The sequence below is a fragment of the Opisthorchis viverrini genome (assembly GCF_000715545.1).
Source record: "Opisthorchis viverrini unplaced genomic scaffold opera_v5_135, whole genome shotgun sequence".
Lineage (NCBI taxonomy): Eukaryota > Metazoa > Platyhelminthes > Trematoda > Opisthorchiida > Opisthorchiidae > Opisthorchis > Opisthorchis viverrini.
In genome coordinates this window covers 1,260,704-1,277,790 of record NW_008751792.1, presented here as the reverse complement: position 1 = coordinate 1,277,790, position 17,087 = coordinate 1,260,704, and the positions used below count along the sequence as shown (strand labels likewise).

At 42.8% G+C, this 17,087-nt stretch overlaps 1 protein-coding gene across 1 annotated transcript; it reads left to right on the top strand.

Annotated features, from left to right (window-relative positions):
- Window positions 1–11,582: 11,582 nt before the first annotated feature.
- On the top strand, window positions 11,583–15,538 carry T265_14062 (hypothetical protein; the record flags this gene model as incomplete). Its single annotated transcript, XM_009171833.1, is given in 3 exon segments — window positions 11,583–11,775; window positions 15,194–15,372; window positions 15,377–15,538. Coding segments are annotated over 3 exon segments (534 nt in total).
- Between the last annotated feature and the right edge of the window lie 1,549 nt (window positions 15,539–17,087).

The following is a 17,087-nucleotide window of genomic DNA, read 5'->3' as shown; positions in this document are numbered from 1 at the left end:
AAAACCCCTTGTGGCCCGGTAACCTGTCCAGTTTCAGACACGTGTGCCATCAGGTCAACAACGCTTTCGTGACTGAAGATGAAGGTTAATCACGCTGCTGATCAACCGCTTTTGGCCAAACGGTTATGCCGGGCGGTCTTGGCCCCATGTAGTTCCGTGAAATGCGCACTGTTATTGATGGGCATTGTGTGTGTGAAACAGCTTCACGTTGTTTCTCGGGTTTCCAAAATAGTCTGGCGAATTTTTAGCAACCTTATGAGTAGTGCATTACAAAGAGCACTACACATTTATCGCGATATCTCGAATATCATAGCGACTGAAACATGAGCCGGCCTGGTGCAGCACATTCAGCTGCCTGAAAACATCACAAATGGGTTCCAGGCAAGTCTCTCGAAAAACCAAATTAGTTTGCAAATGAGTGTATAGTCTGGCTTTACGTACAGGATGGAATATCGATTAAATGTTCCAAATCTCTTCACACTAAAACCAGCCGTTAAAGCCCAACTGGTAATGGAAAAAACAACCGGTCCTCAGGCAATATTTTTAGTTACCTCGAATTTTTAATGAACGTTTCCCGAATCAGTGTCACTCCGACTTAAGTGCAGAATGCTCTTGTGTAGCTGTTTAAACACCTGTGGTCGAACTTCTTATATCTGTCACTGCACCATTTTCACTACATTTTCGGCTTATCCGGTAGGCGCAGCAGCGTGAATCACGTGACTGAGTGGACCGCAATGTATAAACTGTGAATCTGTTATCCAAGTAAAAAATTGTTTTTCTTAGAAGACAAACATTCTCCGTAACAACAGACCTACCACCAAGAACCCCCTGTCCAAATGATTCATATACCGGCAAAAAGCAAAGCAACCCAACTATGCTGGTGGTATGGACTTAACGAAAGGCAAAATTGAATACAAATCATATGACCCGTTTCCCCTCCCCTTTCCTCTCATTATTCTAATGAAATCTTCAATTAGACAAGCATTTGTTTCGCGCACTGTTGGCAATTCAGACAACTCGGATTAAAAAAGTGTACCACGTGTGCACAACACAAACTCCATGCACACACTACGCGCGTTTGTTCGCGATCTGTTTAAGACCGCTCTGTTAGCCTAACCGATGATGTTCTGATAGTGGCTTTTGGCTCGTAAGCTACCTAACCGATGATGTTCTGATAGTGGCTTTTGGCTCGTAACCCAAAAGCTCGTCTGTATTGGGTGAAACCATCGTGCAGTATAATGCAATTACTGGATATCGCTTCGTTTAGAGAGCCTCGGCGCTTGTTTTCATTAAATAATTAAATTTGGGGGTCAAAAAGAACATAAGCTTAACTTAAATTCGGAGGCTGCGCCTCCCCGATGAGCCCCAATAGGGGTGAAGCCGGTCATGGGCTGCAGAAGACTTTTCAGCAACCTCATGAGTAGTGTTATACGTCTATCCAAATGAAAACGGTCAAAACTGCTCTCATTTGCAAACTATTTGTTCTGTTCTTGACTGGGAACTCAGCTGAATGGAGCAACATCACCCGTTTGAGGTGGTTGAGGAAAACTTGGAGACTGAGCCTATCTGAGGGGCCCCAAGAAGGACGAAGGTGGCCGTAAGGTGTCAATCCTACGAGTAGTGCGTTAAGTCTGGACAATTCTGTCTGTCTGCCAAACTATCTTTGATCGGTATTCGTGATGAACAGAAACGTGTCATGAGCCGCATCTGTCATTCCTTCGTACGAATCTCCGATTTGTTCAGTCCAGCACCACAGAGCTCCACAAATCCAGAAAATTTCTCTTGTAAATGAAAACTTTTCCCCAAATATAAGTATGGATACCATGCCCACATACAAGAAGTTTTGGTATTGAATGTTTCCACCTCTTTTGTTCATACGAATGTCCAGAGCAGTTGAGGTTTATTATAGTTGCGTTAAACCTTTAGGACACTAGTCCAGATGTTCTCACGTTGCCAGACGAACCACTATATATCCATACAACTACCTCCCAAACAGGAAGAAATGATAGCGACATCGTTGTACACCAGAAGCTTCAGGCTTTCTCGTGCAATTTTACAAAATCAACTTAATTGCGGGTCTCAGAAGTCCTCCACACTGTAACATTAGTAACGTAGATCAAAATCAGGTAGATGATAGTTCACCTATTTCGGGTTAATTCAGTGAAAACTATTCACCTGATAGGGGCTTTTTTGTATCTGGCATGTGCAAAATTAACATTATTGTGATTCTGAAGCGCTTTACTTTAGACATGCTTCACTCTCTTCTCTCTCTTATTGTTTTCGCTTCACAATTTTCCTTCCTGCTCTGTTTGTTTAGTTGTCCTTCTACCTATTATGATGTACTTTGTTCTCTGTGAACCACTGTCTCGGAATTCAGCTTTTTAATTCGACGGGTACCGTCAAAGTTACCGAGTCCTCATGTATTGTGGATATCAGATTTCTCCTCAACAAGACAGAATTTCAAAATCCACCAACTGTTTTTTCCTCTCTCCCGCTTGATTGCGTGATTCTTTAGCTTAGTTTGGCACGACTGTGTAGGCTTGGCGTGACAGTATAGATCCGCTCTTTGTTGCGTAGTCAGACCAAAAACCACAGAATATGAGGCTATTTTATTAGCCATTCTAACGCACCATCCAAGGCATTCTGTTTTCTTTTTGGGTTAGTCATGCTGTATAAATGAAAGGGAGAAGGCCTGTGCTGCGGAATTGTCTATTAGCGAACCACTAACTGAACAGTTACAGACTAGTGGACAGGGGAGCATGCATGCATCTTCCAAAACTGAATATCCATCTTTTTCTTGAACGCGTCTTCCTGAAATTTTCTGGATATTCATTGATTATTACCCAAATGCAAGTAAATGCTACAAAGCGACTCCACAAATTCCGTTACAGAACTCACTTATCAAGAGATGAAATGCGGATTTACGAGAAAACATACTACTCGCATGTCTCATCAGTAGTTTCTACCGTAGCCATAAACAGCACATGGAATCCAAGGCATATCGAAATGTTAGGAATACAATGAAACTTATTTTTGGGATGGCTAGCAGTCCACATTTCTATTATAGCAGGATTGAATTTCTTCAGTTTGGACATGTACCCTTGAAGTTACCGTTTTAATAGCGATGGATTGTAAATTGAGTAATACACATTGGGAAAATCAGCCTTCCATCAAGCGCATTTCCAGTCTAATTTGCAAAGAAGATCCCCGAAAGCGGTTTTGTGTGGATGTGAGACATAGCAACCACAAGGAAACAAAGTAATTTGCTTGTGTAGCTCAAAAATCACCAATCCGCAGAAAATATGTAACGGTCGAGCTCACAGCCAGATCGCAAGAAAATTCAATAGGCGAAACGATAACAAAAGCTGTTTAGTTTAACCAGAGCAGAGTTAGTTTTCAACTGAGTGCAAAACCGAAGAAAACTTCATGTTTTTTAAAACAGTGACGAAAACCTCAGAACAACCTGATCGATTCCTTTCTCTCAAATCGAAATCCACCCGAAATATCACGCTTGTTGGCATTTTTCCACAAACTATTTCACGTCAAACAAATCGCTGCCTTATCTTTCGCAGGATTACTTACCGATTTTTTTAGGATATCTTACAATTTTGTGCGAATCAGGAAAGAGTGACTTGCAATTTATTCATTTATTCATAAGATGATTTGAACACTGATCATTTAATTAATACAGACCAACTGAATGGGTGTACGTAATTGTGATCAGTGGCGTCATATGTTGAGAAAAAGGTTAAAAAAACTTTTCGTCCTGGGACATTGTAGTTAAATAATTGCTCGTTGGTGAAAATTGAATCAATCGGTTGAAATTCAAGGTTATGCTGCTTCTTTTTTATGCAGGTGGGCATAAACCAGCACAACAGTGAGTTTAGTGCTCCGGTAGAGTACACAGTTTGCTATCTATAATTGCTCGTTGGTGAAAATTGAATCAATCGGTTGAAATCCAAGGTTATGCTGCTTCTTTTTTATGCAGGTGGGCATAAACCAGCACAACAGTGAGTTTAGTGCGCCGGTAGAGTACAGAGTTTGCTATCTAGACCGATGCAAGCTGAATTTAAAGTAGAATTATTGAGAAAAAACGTTCGGCCTTGCATGAATTATACATTCTCCCTCGTACCTATGTGAAACGGAACTGCCATGTGACTGAGCCGTCGAGTTTGTACGGAATCGGATGAGCATGCGAAGTTATAACTGTATTAGCAAGTCTGAGCCTCGTAAAAATTATCTCTGTTTGGGTACTTTATACATGGTAAGTAGCTGCAAACTTCAGCCAAAATTGCTGTCACTAGGAGAGTAACCTCTACGAGATTTTGAGGTGGAACTGCACTGTCAGTAAGAATTCAGTATTCAACTCAAAGAGAACTGTGTCTTCAGTACCTTTTCAACCAAATGAAATGTTCGCTTCAAGAAAGGTCCTCTTCAGTGCGTGTTTGTCACCGAAGGAGTAAGTCTACGTAAGTGCATGGTTACTCGTTTGTATTTCCGCCTATGTGGTGCAGCGAGACGGTGAGTTGGTACGACCTTCACGAAAGTGACCGCGGAAGGCGCACTAGCGGCCTACCAACTACGGAAACCAGAACTGGTGGTTCGCAGGAAGCACTAGAATCGGTTCAATTTCATTAAGCTTTGACATAATCATAGAATATCCCGCAGCATGTGGAACGATCGATCGTTTTCTCGAAGAATCCAGGGCAATAAACCCCACGGTCTGGTAGTTTCGAAATTTCCCCAGTCTTTCCAGTGGTATTGTTGCTTCAGTCTAGAACGTAGTTTCAGTTCTCACAATATTGTTAACTCGGGAATATTGGCCACAGTGTACGCGTGCACGTGACATTTGATTCTTAGGCTTCAATTTTCTTTCATTTGACAGATGCGCCTGACACTTGGTGTGAAAAAATGCAGTGAAATGCCATTTAGCGTTATTCAGTGGCAACTTCTCCATAAAAATTTTTCGAAATTTTTTGGAAGTCAGCCTATTTTCAGTGAATTTTTTCTCAAAGTAAAAATGTCATCCATTAAGAAAGCTGGAAACTTTTGAAGTCTTTCTACTAAAATGGGCGATTTAGATTACACTTCAATTTGACATGCACTTTTCAGTTCAGACTGCTTTTCCGAAAGTGTGCTAATCTTTAGTTAAGCCCCTTTTTGTGCATTTCAAGTAAGGAGGGTTATTAAACTGTTTTGAACCATCGAAAAGTTAGCCAGGCTTACGGATTTTCAAAGGTTCATCATTTGCTGATAACGGGATTAAATTTCAAGCGTAGCGTCGATTCAAGTCTGGCCAGGTAACAGATCACGTATGGTAATATAAAGTAAGAAAATAAGCAAATTTCGAACAGGATGAGTCAACTCGCCCTATCTTTTGTGACCATAGCGTTACGCAGCTGAGTAGTGTTTAGTACTATCAAAAACTAGACTTTTTACTCAAGCATTTCGCTTGAAAAAGAATGGATTCTTCTATTCAAGATGTGATGACATTGGGTTTTCCTAAGACGTTTGATAAAACCAGCTCCAGAAAAAGCCTACTCTCGATTGCGCCGTCATTTAAATCTTGTGACTCTGACGAAGGAATTCTTTATTTTGAGGCGTAAGAAGGCCTTCGATTCAGAGTTAGTCATAACAAAGTGACAACTGACCGGTTACAGACCACTGGACAGGGAAGCAAAACTCTCATTTGCATCTTATTTAACAAATCTGGACATCCATCTTCTCCTGAACGTGTCTTCTCGAACGTTCCTGGACATTCATTGTCTCCAATCATTCATCTTTCAAATTCAAGCAAATGTTACAAAGCGACTCCACAAATTCCGCAACAGAGCTCCCGTTTTCCCCCTTTACCGCAAAGCGGAATTCCACACAAAACATACTACTCGCGTGCCTCCCCATCACTAGTATCACCGTTACAACGGTAGCTACTGAAACACCATCCATCCTCCTATTCTGACGCGCAAATGTTGGTCCAGAATGCGGTGAACACTGAGAAGTCTCCGAAATTCCGTTGCTCAAATCTCTTCAAGCAAGAACCTTGCCGAACTTACAAGCAAGCATTGCTCCGGCGCAGAGCAATACCGGAGAATTTACAGTCTGAAAATGTTACTGAGAGTTTAAGCAGTAGTAATGCTTGAGTTTGTGGAACAATTTTCCCATCTCAAAAGCTTCATTAGACATGAAAGCTGTGTGACAGGGGTAGCGGGCGCACAAATCTCTAAAACTGAAATTGCTTTTGCCAATTTGTGGCATCGAAAATGTTTCTGACTGGATCCTAGAGGATCCTTGCAGTACGGACTGTATTTTGGTAAAAAAGGCTTCTGACTGGATCCTTGCAGTACGGACTGTATTTTGGTACGGCTGAGTGTTTTGGCCACCATAAGCGGAGGACCTGAGACGTCTTCATATCTCTGACCACCGGTATTTTACAACTATCCATGGGACGGCCTGAGGCTGGAAAATTTCCACTGAGGTAATCACGGGACATGTTCTTGGGTAAAGAGAAGGTACTTTCCTCAGAGAATGCATCCAGCTCTGTCAACCATGTTGACTGATGCATGCCGAGTTACTCCCTGTCGAAACGAGCTTTGTTTTCGTTGCCTGATTCGGAGTGTCGGAAAACCTGGATAAAGACAAAATTTAGCAATGTTGTAGAATGTAGGTAGTTCGTATGTGCTGCTTGGTTGTTGGTCTGTTCGCCGAGCTTGGCAGTTGGATTGCAAACGTTTCATCACCAATCGAGATGACATCGTCAGTGCAGGGTCGAGTGGATGAATTCCTTCTCTTCTGCCTGTGATTATATAGCTCCTAAACAGTAGCTGGTAGTTCTGAAAACGGTCTTCACATAGTTTGATTTGTCTTCCGTGAATCTGACGTGATCTCAATCTCCGGTGTCTAGCTGGTTCGTTGGGCGCATTCAATTTGGCAGTTCTGTGTGTGGTTGTTCTGCTGTGATTCGGCCGTTTTCTTCTTGCTTTGTGGTGTGAGTTTGTTTTCTTGATTGTTTGATTCAGTGTTCTTCTGTCTTTAGTGATTGTCTTCCTTTGATCCAGTTAGTCCGTTGGTTCTCGTTAGGTTTCTCGGCTCAGAGTCCCATCCCACACACAGATACCAATCAAACTGTGTAAAGACCGTTTCCAGAACTACCAGATGCTGTTTAGAAGCTATATAACCACAGACAAAAGAGGAAGAATTCACCCACTCAACCCTGCACTGACGATGTCACCTCGATTGCAATCCAACTGCCAAGCTCGGCAAACAGACCAACAACCAAAGACAGAATTTGACATGGCAGAAGGGAATAAAATATTTCACGAAAAGTATGAACGCTTTTGGTGCTGTTCACTTTCAAGGCTTGAGCCCATGTGACCCTCTACGTGCTTGGCTGGATACACGAAACAATGTAGCCATCAACCGATGTCAATGGCGTTTATGCAGTCAGTTTCCACCCAGGCTGTCTGCACCTGTTGGAAGTCAAAACACTCCGGGTGTTTGTGACAGGCTAGCTCTAGGTTCACCTGCTTATCAATTCTTCTTTTTCCTTTCTTTTCCACCTTTTGGGCGTTCGAAACCCCTCCAATTTCGTAACACGAGCACAGCTGATTGGTCTGGTCATACATTTCCAGGAAACTGATATGGAGCCCAAGCGACGTTCTTCGACCTATCACCCCTCTAATCGAGAATATCTAGATGTTTCCCCCTTTATACCGAAAGACTGATATGACAGCGTAAACAGTTCACGGTGTGTGACGCACTCTTATTTCGTTCTGCTTCACAAGTGTGGATAAATCAACTAAGCGTACAAACAGCGTTTGCCTGTACTATAATGGTATTATAACGCATATGACCAGCAAGTTGATATAATCGTACTTGTTTTACAACTCCGATCGATACACGCTAATCGAATACTAATCACGACATTGTAAGGAAGCGTCTAAGCTACTGGCAATCGTCACTATAAGTGCGAAAGCCAGGAATTCAGGTGAACATGACTCAAGTATGATCGTTACCCACATTCGATTTGATTAACTATCGAACCTTTGGGAAATTGGGCGCTTTGTGGTGTATACTGAGGAGTGTTCAAACATAAAGCACAGCATGACGGAATAAGATGTTATAACCCGACGTTTTGGTTACTTTGGATATCCAGAACGTTGTTCAGACATTTAAGAAGTAGACATTGCAATGTCTCAGAGCCGCTCTCCAGCTTAACCTTTCTAGGATAGGAATCCCCTCACCATTTACCGCTTGTCATAATTTAATGCCTCTCTCAATTTAACCAGTCTGGGTGGTGATTTCGTAGAGGGAAAAGTTTGGATTATTGTAGTTAATGCCTCAAGAATAATACCTTCAAGTGACATCACGGGAAAATAGAGTTTGTTACGCTTTCCTGCGTAAGTAACGCTCCTTCTCCTTAAGTATAAATGACCTTTTTGAGTGGACGATCCTTAGTGAGAAATCCGTCCGTAATATATCGCCAAATTAAAGCTCTCTTCGAGCGTGGCACTCTATGAGTGATATGTTTCGTTTTTTACACTGAACTAATCACCTATTTGATAATATTCGTTTCCATTTTCCATAAAGCGCTTCAAAGATTCTCTTCTCTGGCTCACGTACTTCGTTTCAGCACAATGCGTGCATAACCCTCAAGAGCAAGCAGCACGCCCCAGTGACCATCTGGCACAGTTTGATCTGCTTTGTGACATTTATACACGCCATCAGTTTAATGTTTTCCAATCGCTCTTCGAGAGTCCCCTCTCCCGTCATCGTATCCACGAATCGTTCTGCCTGTCCATTTGACTGAGGGTGGTATGGGGCAGTTCTTGTGTGTTTGATCCCATCCCCGTCGCCAGGTTGTTTTGTCGTCCGGAGGTAACCCGTCAACTCCCGTATGGAAGAAGCCGAATTTGTGCACAGGAACAGGTCTTTTTTGCCGCGAAGTAAGGCGGTTTATATACATCGGAAAAAATGGCATGAATTGGCTGAGACTTTCTCTTCAACCGAATAACCAATAGGAACCAACAGTTATGCACGATGGAGCAGAAAAATAACGAAATGCAACGACCAATAGGAGGCACACGTGAGAGCGGGCCGAGGATAAATCAATAGGGACTCAGCACGATGCAATCTGGTGGCTGAACGTGTGGTGACGACAAATATAAGCAGAATGTGAGAATTGATCAGAAACGATCAGTCCGTAGTTAAGACGAAATTTTAGACAATTAACAGTTCCGTTCTGGTAACACTGTGATTTTTTAACTAGAAAAGAAGGTGAAAGAAAGAAGATGGAATCAACGCACTGACATTTTCATTCTTTTGTTGCCTTCTTGATCGCCATTATTCTCTGAACGTTTCCTCACGGCAATGGAACTACTTTTAGAATTGAAAAGCCGCCTAAAAACGTTGAATAGGTTTCAGACATCGTGCCTAACTCAAGTTATCCAGTGTCCGACGATCATAAAATCGATTCATTGACTTTGTGGACTTTTGGAAGAGGGACAGTTGCGCTGATCAAAGGATGATGAGGATGACTATAGTTCAGGTAGTCGGTTCATGAGAAAAACTCGTTCACCTGCATGGATCAACAGTAGATCTAGTAATACTGATCGATTACGAGTGATACAAACTTAGTATAATCATTGAGTGGGCGGCACTACTGAGGTATCGAACTGGGTTTATCCTCATGCTAGCCCAAATTACCCTGCATTTAACTGTCACGTGCGCATGACAAAAAAATCATCAAATGTCGTTACGTGCTTCTTTCTGGTTGAGCTTTCTGCGTAACTGTGTTCTGGAGGCATGCAATATTTTATCCGGATTACACATAAACATCTTGACAGTTGGCCAAATGTCAAAAAGTAAAGCGATTTTGTTATTCAGGGGTCACTTTCTCAGAAAATTCGTTGTTCGGGGGTTCATGGATGGTAAACTACCAGACTCTGGTTGGGGCCAGGTGTATGTTCCTCGCAACCGTGGATAATTTTAAGATCATAGAGAAATTATTACAAAGAATTTTGACAATGCACATCTGTAAAACTTTCAGTCTGAACAGTTTTCGACCGCACCTCCCAACTAGGCAAGTCACCAGACATGCACGATATATCACCGAGCGCTTCACGCACCAGATACCCGATTGCAGATAACAAATGTTGGGTCTACCAACACCAATAGTCTTTTGAGAGAAACCACGTGACTTTCAACAGACTATAACATATCGATTGCAACGTTAGTGGAACATATTGAGGCTTTTGTGTTTACGATTACTGAACACGAAGGTGTCCACCTGAAGAGAAGAAGACTATGGGTTTCGTCTGGTTTGCTTGCTGTACGATATTGCAAATCTTTTTTTTCAGGTGCGACCAATCCGGTTGGAACACTTCTGATGTAAAGCAGTAGAACTCATACTGACTTCATTTGGAATTCGTCACTAGTCTAGTGAGATTTGAACGCCGCACAGCTGGCATACCATTGTAGTATTACCACGCTATCACACAACTAATAATGCTGGATTATCAAGGTTAAAACAAACAAAAATGTGCTCACTTGAGCGACAACTCCGGTTTGTATGACTGGTTTAGAAAAACTGCCTCACCATACATGTAAAACTGCTCAAGCAGAACTGATTTGGATTCGAATTCAATCACCATTTTGATGTGAAATAGCCACTTGCTGTGGACTGGAAATTCTGTTCACTATAGGCGGGGTTTGCAGAGGCGCATATCGTTGAACTGTAGCAGACATTCGGTGCCTGCCTGCCACGCCACCCGGGGGAAGCACAAGGACTTAGAGACCGCCAAGTTGCTTAAGCCTAGATAGAGGAAGTCGAGAGGTAGACATATGATTCGGACCGCAGACATTCCAGTCTGTAAATTCGCGCTCTAAGCACTGCTTGCGTGGAGTGATTTGCGTTCAAGATGAATAGAGTTCCAGCACTGTCTTTCACAGACGTTTTGACATTAGTACAAGGAGAAGACCTACTTCTGTTTACTTTAAAATTTCTCAGTAGCGTGAAGCTAAAATGGGTTGATATAAGAGTCTTTCACATGATTAGGGTAGGGGGAATGGCTTCACTAATCAAAGTAGTTTTATGCGATAGTACGGTGTGTCGAAATTTCATTGATAATGCTTCACTGACGGACAGAGGTTTGGGGTTCAACTGAACCGACAATACCAGTAGCGGAGAGGTCGGGAGCTTCTGGCGACGAGTTCTTAGAAGGGTCAAATCTCCTGAAAATAATGATGTGCCTGATTAAATTACGCAATACGGTGCTTCTTCTCTCGGGTATTCCGATAGCTACCGATCTTTCCCGCTCCCGGATATGAGACTTAGGGACTTTCAGATAGTTTATGGCTTGTTGAGACAGCACAAGAACTTGGCGAACAATGTTCGTTTGTCCGAACGAAGATCCCGGTGGTAATATGTGCCGCCCGGGGATTTCAGCCTCTGTCTGATAGGAGTTAACTACACGCCTTCATGTGGCGAATCTGGCATCAAAAGGGAATCCAAAATAACCGAAGGATGATGTCTCCATCAAAACTCTTAATTTGGCGTTAACGCTCCATGTAATGCAGTTGTGCCTATGTCTACTGATGGATGCCAACAAACATCTGTAAGTTTTGCCGCAGATCTCATCACTCCAAGTCTAGGTCCTATTTACAGCATGCTCATCACACAAGCTGGTCTACTTAAGCTACTGTACTCCCTGCTCCTCTTCAATCAAGAAAACTCAAAACCGGAACGCATTTCACCCACAGAGGATGCCAACAACATCTGTAAGTTTTGCCGCAGATCTCATCACTCCAAGTCTAGGTCCTATTTACAGCATGCTCATCACACAAGCTGGTCTACTTAAGCTACTGTACTCCCTGCTCCTCTTCAATCAAGAAAACTCAAAACCGGAACGCATTTCACCCACAGACTTTGATTGCCGATTTTGTTTCCAGGTTCTTTAAATACAGGAATCAATAGGCTTCTTGATAGAAATAAATGAAACAACATCGCGGGCAGTTCAATAACCTCGGTGTCCACTCTGAACCGTATTCTGGATGAACAGATCTGTGGACTTCGGTGAATGATATTCCCGAAGTAACAGCAAAACACAAGGATACCACAGCAGCTGTCATCGTTGCCAATGATAAATAATGCAACGTTGACCTACGGTGATGTCACGTGATGCACCAGGTACATTAGGATCGAATTTCGTCAAACTCGGCCTTTGCCCGTGTTAGGGCCACGCCACAATCGGCATACTAACCCCTAGGCAGTATCGTCGATTCACGGGCGATAAACAAGCCTATTTTCCTGTGTATGATTCAGAGTTAACACGCAACTGAGCGAAAAAGGCAAACGTGGAGGATTTGGTGATCATATTTTTTGGATGGCACACGTAGATGCAACATAACGACTAAGTTATTTTTTTCTATAAATGCATCTAGATTCAAGTGGTTGATGTTGCAAATGTCTCTGGTCTCATCACATTTTTAAAGTGCCTGACTACCCGACTTTATTCACACTGAATCAATTTGAATCCTGCCACGGTCTAAAACGTATTGTTCCCATGACCGCATCCTCTTCGAGGTCACGAGGATGTTCTCGGGGGTAACTAACGGCATCTGCGCGGGAGTTCAACGGACGTACACTATTCCGCCTTTGTAAAAGTCCCTACTAGAAATCTCAACGGGTCAGGGACTTTCATATGGCATGTACGCTGACTTCACTCATGTCAGGCAAACCAGCAGTTCTTCGATAGACTCAGCACAATCCAACTCGCATCAACAGTTTGTGGCTAATACCACAGAGGTGGCTATTCCTCGAGCTTTGGGTCTTTGATTAGTTGAGTTAAGTACCGATAACTTTCTCATTTCATGGAGATGATCGATCAGGAACATCCGCTGGATTGAAGTATAAGAAACCCAAATGCTTTCCTGGATGCAGCATTCCGCAATATGCTTTTAGTGAGCAGCTACCAACATTCCTCAACTACCGGTGGCGCTAAAACATGTTGAGAAACGGCGTTCCATTCCCCATTATTTAACTCAAAACCAAGAATTTGTGCACCATAGTGCACAAATCCATAGTGCACCATCTTTCACCGCTAATTTTCCGACACCCGGTTGCTTCTGGGTGGGATATTCCTGCGGGATGTGTGATACCGTAAGCTAAGAAACCCTCGTATTCGTTTTTTCTGTTCGAGTTACCCATATTATGTGAGTAGGAGGAGATTTGGAATATTTCTAACAAGCACGAAAAGTTCGTAGGGCTGAAAATTGTCAACTGCTGCGTTAATCTTTTTTGATCTGCGAATGGCTGTTAAAGTTCTCCCGCTTTGCTCATTCCACACGCACTCATACTGGGCCTTTCAATTATTCTCCAGCTGCTGGTAGTTGCTCACCGAAAGCATATTGCGGAATGCTACATCCAGGAAAACATTTGGGTTTCTTGTACATTCAATCCAGCGGATGCTCCTGATCGATCGTCTCCACGAAACGAGGAATATTGTCGTTACTTCACTCAACTAACCGAAGACCCAAAGCTCGAGGAATAGCCATCTCTGTGGTATTAACCACAAACTGTTGAGGCGAGTTTGATTATGCTGGATTTATCGAAGAACTGCTGGTTTGGGATATCCTTCCTCTGACAGGCTGACATCAGTGTAGTCAACATACATGCCATATGGAAGTCCCTGACCCGTTGAAACTTCTAGTAGAGACTGTTTCGAAAACAGAATAGTACATGTCCGTTGGACCTCCGCACAGATGATGTTTCTCACACCCGAGACCTTCCTCGGGAACTCGAAGGTGATGTGGTCAAGGGAACAATCCGTTTTGGACCTCGGCAGGATTCAACTTGACTGAGTGCAGACAGCTGCTCGTTACTCTTTGATAAATAAAGTCAGGATTTTACCACTGAGGAATATGGGGAGGGAAAGTTTAACATGCTATTATTCCGATTGAGAGTGACAATAAAGAGTGTAACAATTCACAATGTGGACAGACTGCAGTAGTTACCGAAGAACGGCAAATACGTCCCCGGACACATTAGTTATTCATTATGTACTGCTTCAGGAGAGCTTGTTCATCTTTTGACCAACTTGTCTTGCACGAGAATGACCCATATTTGTCCTTTGAAAGGGATAGATAGAAAACTGTTCGGATAACATGCTCACGATAAAATTCGACAATTTCGGGTTTTCTCGTCTCAATGCCCGGATATAAACTCCCCTCCTCCACTGGAAAATTTTAAGAGTGCAGAGTGTCGCACGCGAACACACACGGAACAACAAGCAGAAAATTAGTTAGAGGGTTGAGCTGGTTCCAATTTCGTAAACAAACCTGAGTTCACCTGACCTGCTACTCACAGCGACTTGGGTTACTGATAGGTGCCTAATCGAATGTTACCGAAAATCATTTGTCATTCTATTCTTAGTGGGCGTGCTGAATTCAGACAGTTTTTCAAATCAGGATTGCAATACACCTGCAGATTATGGACTTTCGTTGTGTAGACGTAGTAAGCATTCGCGCGTTTTCCTTTCCTGGAATGGGTGTGGTCAACGCTTACTAATCATTGTTCAATTAGGCGGATAATTGTATAATGAGTTAGTTTTAATGTCACTCACTGAAACGTTGTTCACGCCCCCCATCATGTATCGGTTCTGTGAAAAGGTTTTCTTTCGCATCTCGCATTTTGTCGCCGTGTCCTAAATGATCCTCAGTTGAATGTGAAATCGACTTTATCAAAACTTTTTACATGACGTTTACAATGATTTACGAGAGAGATGTTTGTGCAGACTACAAATCCACCTCAATGGGCTTTTCCGTCCATCATGTATAGACCTTTGTCGCCAAGGTGTACTCGAAATCAGGCAATACATTCAAGAAATGGTTCAAGGTCATTGAAGAGTGGAAGCTGTTCGTCGGTAAGCTGATTGATGTCCGTAACGTTCCTCATCCAGAGGCCAGTCATCAGCAGTTTAGTCATTTGATTTGACGAACGTTGACAAGCTGATTCCGGGTACATCCAAGGTGACAGATTTTTTCCCTGGCTATCGAAACCGGGGTGGGGGGTTTCCCACCTAGTAACAAGCTGTTTTCGGTATCCAGTTGCAGTGACCTACAGCATGTCAAGCTCCGCAAACTCTATCACCACATCATCAAGTATGCTCAACCTCTTTTTAATGTCTCCAATCAACAGACAGTCACTACAAATCGTTGTACTTGTCTACTGTTTTGACGAGAAAACATCCAGCGTCATCGACTACGATGGCTCGGTCATGTGCTACGCATGCCGAAACGCCGTCTACCGAGACGAATTTTGTTCTCCGTGACTACTTCAGGATGGCGCAAACCGCGAGGTGGACAGCGCATGACTTGGTAGAAAGGCGTGAAAGAGATCACGAATAGTTCGGGTGTTGTACGTCTCCCAGGATGGGGTCCCCATGACATCTTCTCCTTGCTTGGCTGGAGACGTTGCAAGCAATGGCGGCTAACCGATGTCCGTTTATTTCCAGATTGTCTGATTGGGCGGTTTGAGGTGTAACCACCTCAGACATGGGCCAGCACTAGGTCCCCTCCCTCACCCACTCTTTTGCTCTTCTTTTCACTCTAGAGCCTTTATTATAACTATATATATATATATATATAACATGACGAAACTTATGGTTGTACGGCGGTAAAGCACCAGTACCAACTCTGATGTTACTGTCTTTGAGGAGAATGATGATGATGATGACTGTTTTCACGTTTTAAAGAAATGAACCAGATTATTTTTTTAAATGTAGCAAAACTTACCTGGCAGATATTTACACATCCACGGAACTGTCCCGTGATTAGAATCACATTGTCAAATAAATTACTTCGGAAGCCCTTGTGCAACCAAAGCTACACTATGAACCTCATCTCAACTGACAATGTCTCGCCATTTTTCAATACTGGACGAATTTGTTGTGGAAATACGTTGAAAAGACTGAAATTTTTATTGAGAAGAACTGTGGTATCCAAACCTAACCAAATTTGGTTCATTGCATTGTTCTTTCTCCAAGAAGTAAAGTAAAGAAGATAAAAAAAGCCGTAGTAAATGTATCCCTTTCTGCAGCTCCAAGGATATCGATCGGCAAACAAAACGAAGTCAACTGGTGGCTGATCGGATGGCAGTTGATCTGTTCGCCGAGCGTGGCAATTGGCTTGCAAACGTTTCGTCCCCAGTCGAGGAAACATCGGTGTGTCTCCCGTGCCTAGCTGCGTTTATGTAGTTTTTTGTAGAGTATCTAATATCTTGTCATGCGACCGGCTAGTTGGTATATGCCTTCTGTTGCATCATGGTAGGACCGACCGTGATTTTGTGGAAGCATCCATTCAACTGCGCACTGACGATGTCTCCGTGACTGGGAAGGAAACGTTTGCAAGCCTATTGCCACGCTCGGCGAAAAGATCAACTGCTATCCGAAACAGTAAACACACCCGAAACACCTATATTCCGACAAATCGAAAACGAAGTCAAGTTAAATTTGGACCCAAGTCAGGCTTACAACGAAGCGTACCTCAATGTAGTCCAGTCAGATCTTTAAAAGGTGAACCTGGTTTGCCGGGATCATTCTCCGTATATGTGGATTTTTAACTTCTATTGCAGTTTTGGTGGCATCTGAAATTATTGGACACCCTATCTCTCTCTCAGAGTGTATAAAGATGAGCTCATACTATGTCGTGTTACTCAACATGGTTGGCTCCCAACTTCCAAAGCGCGAACGGTGACCCTGATTTATCCGTGATCTATGGTGATCCTTCTGACCATTGTGCATTAGGACTTTCTTTGTAACTTAGCATTACTCAAATTGTACCACTTTCTATCTCTCACTAAATCTCAGCTTATTCCTCTTCTCTTCATACCGAATAACTTTTGTTTAAATGAAAGCAAAGAAATATGGATGCATACACACGATAAAAATTCTGGACTTCGTGAAGGGCGGGTTCCCTTCTTGCTGTGTCGTCCACTTTCTATCACTAAATCTCAGCTTATTCCTCTTCTCTTCATACCAAATAACTTTTGTTTAAACGAAAGCAAAGAAATATGGATGCATGCATTTAATACA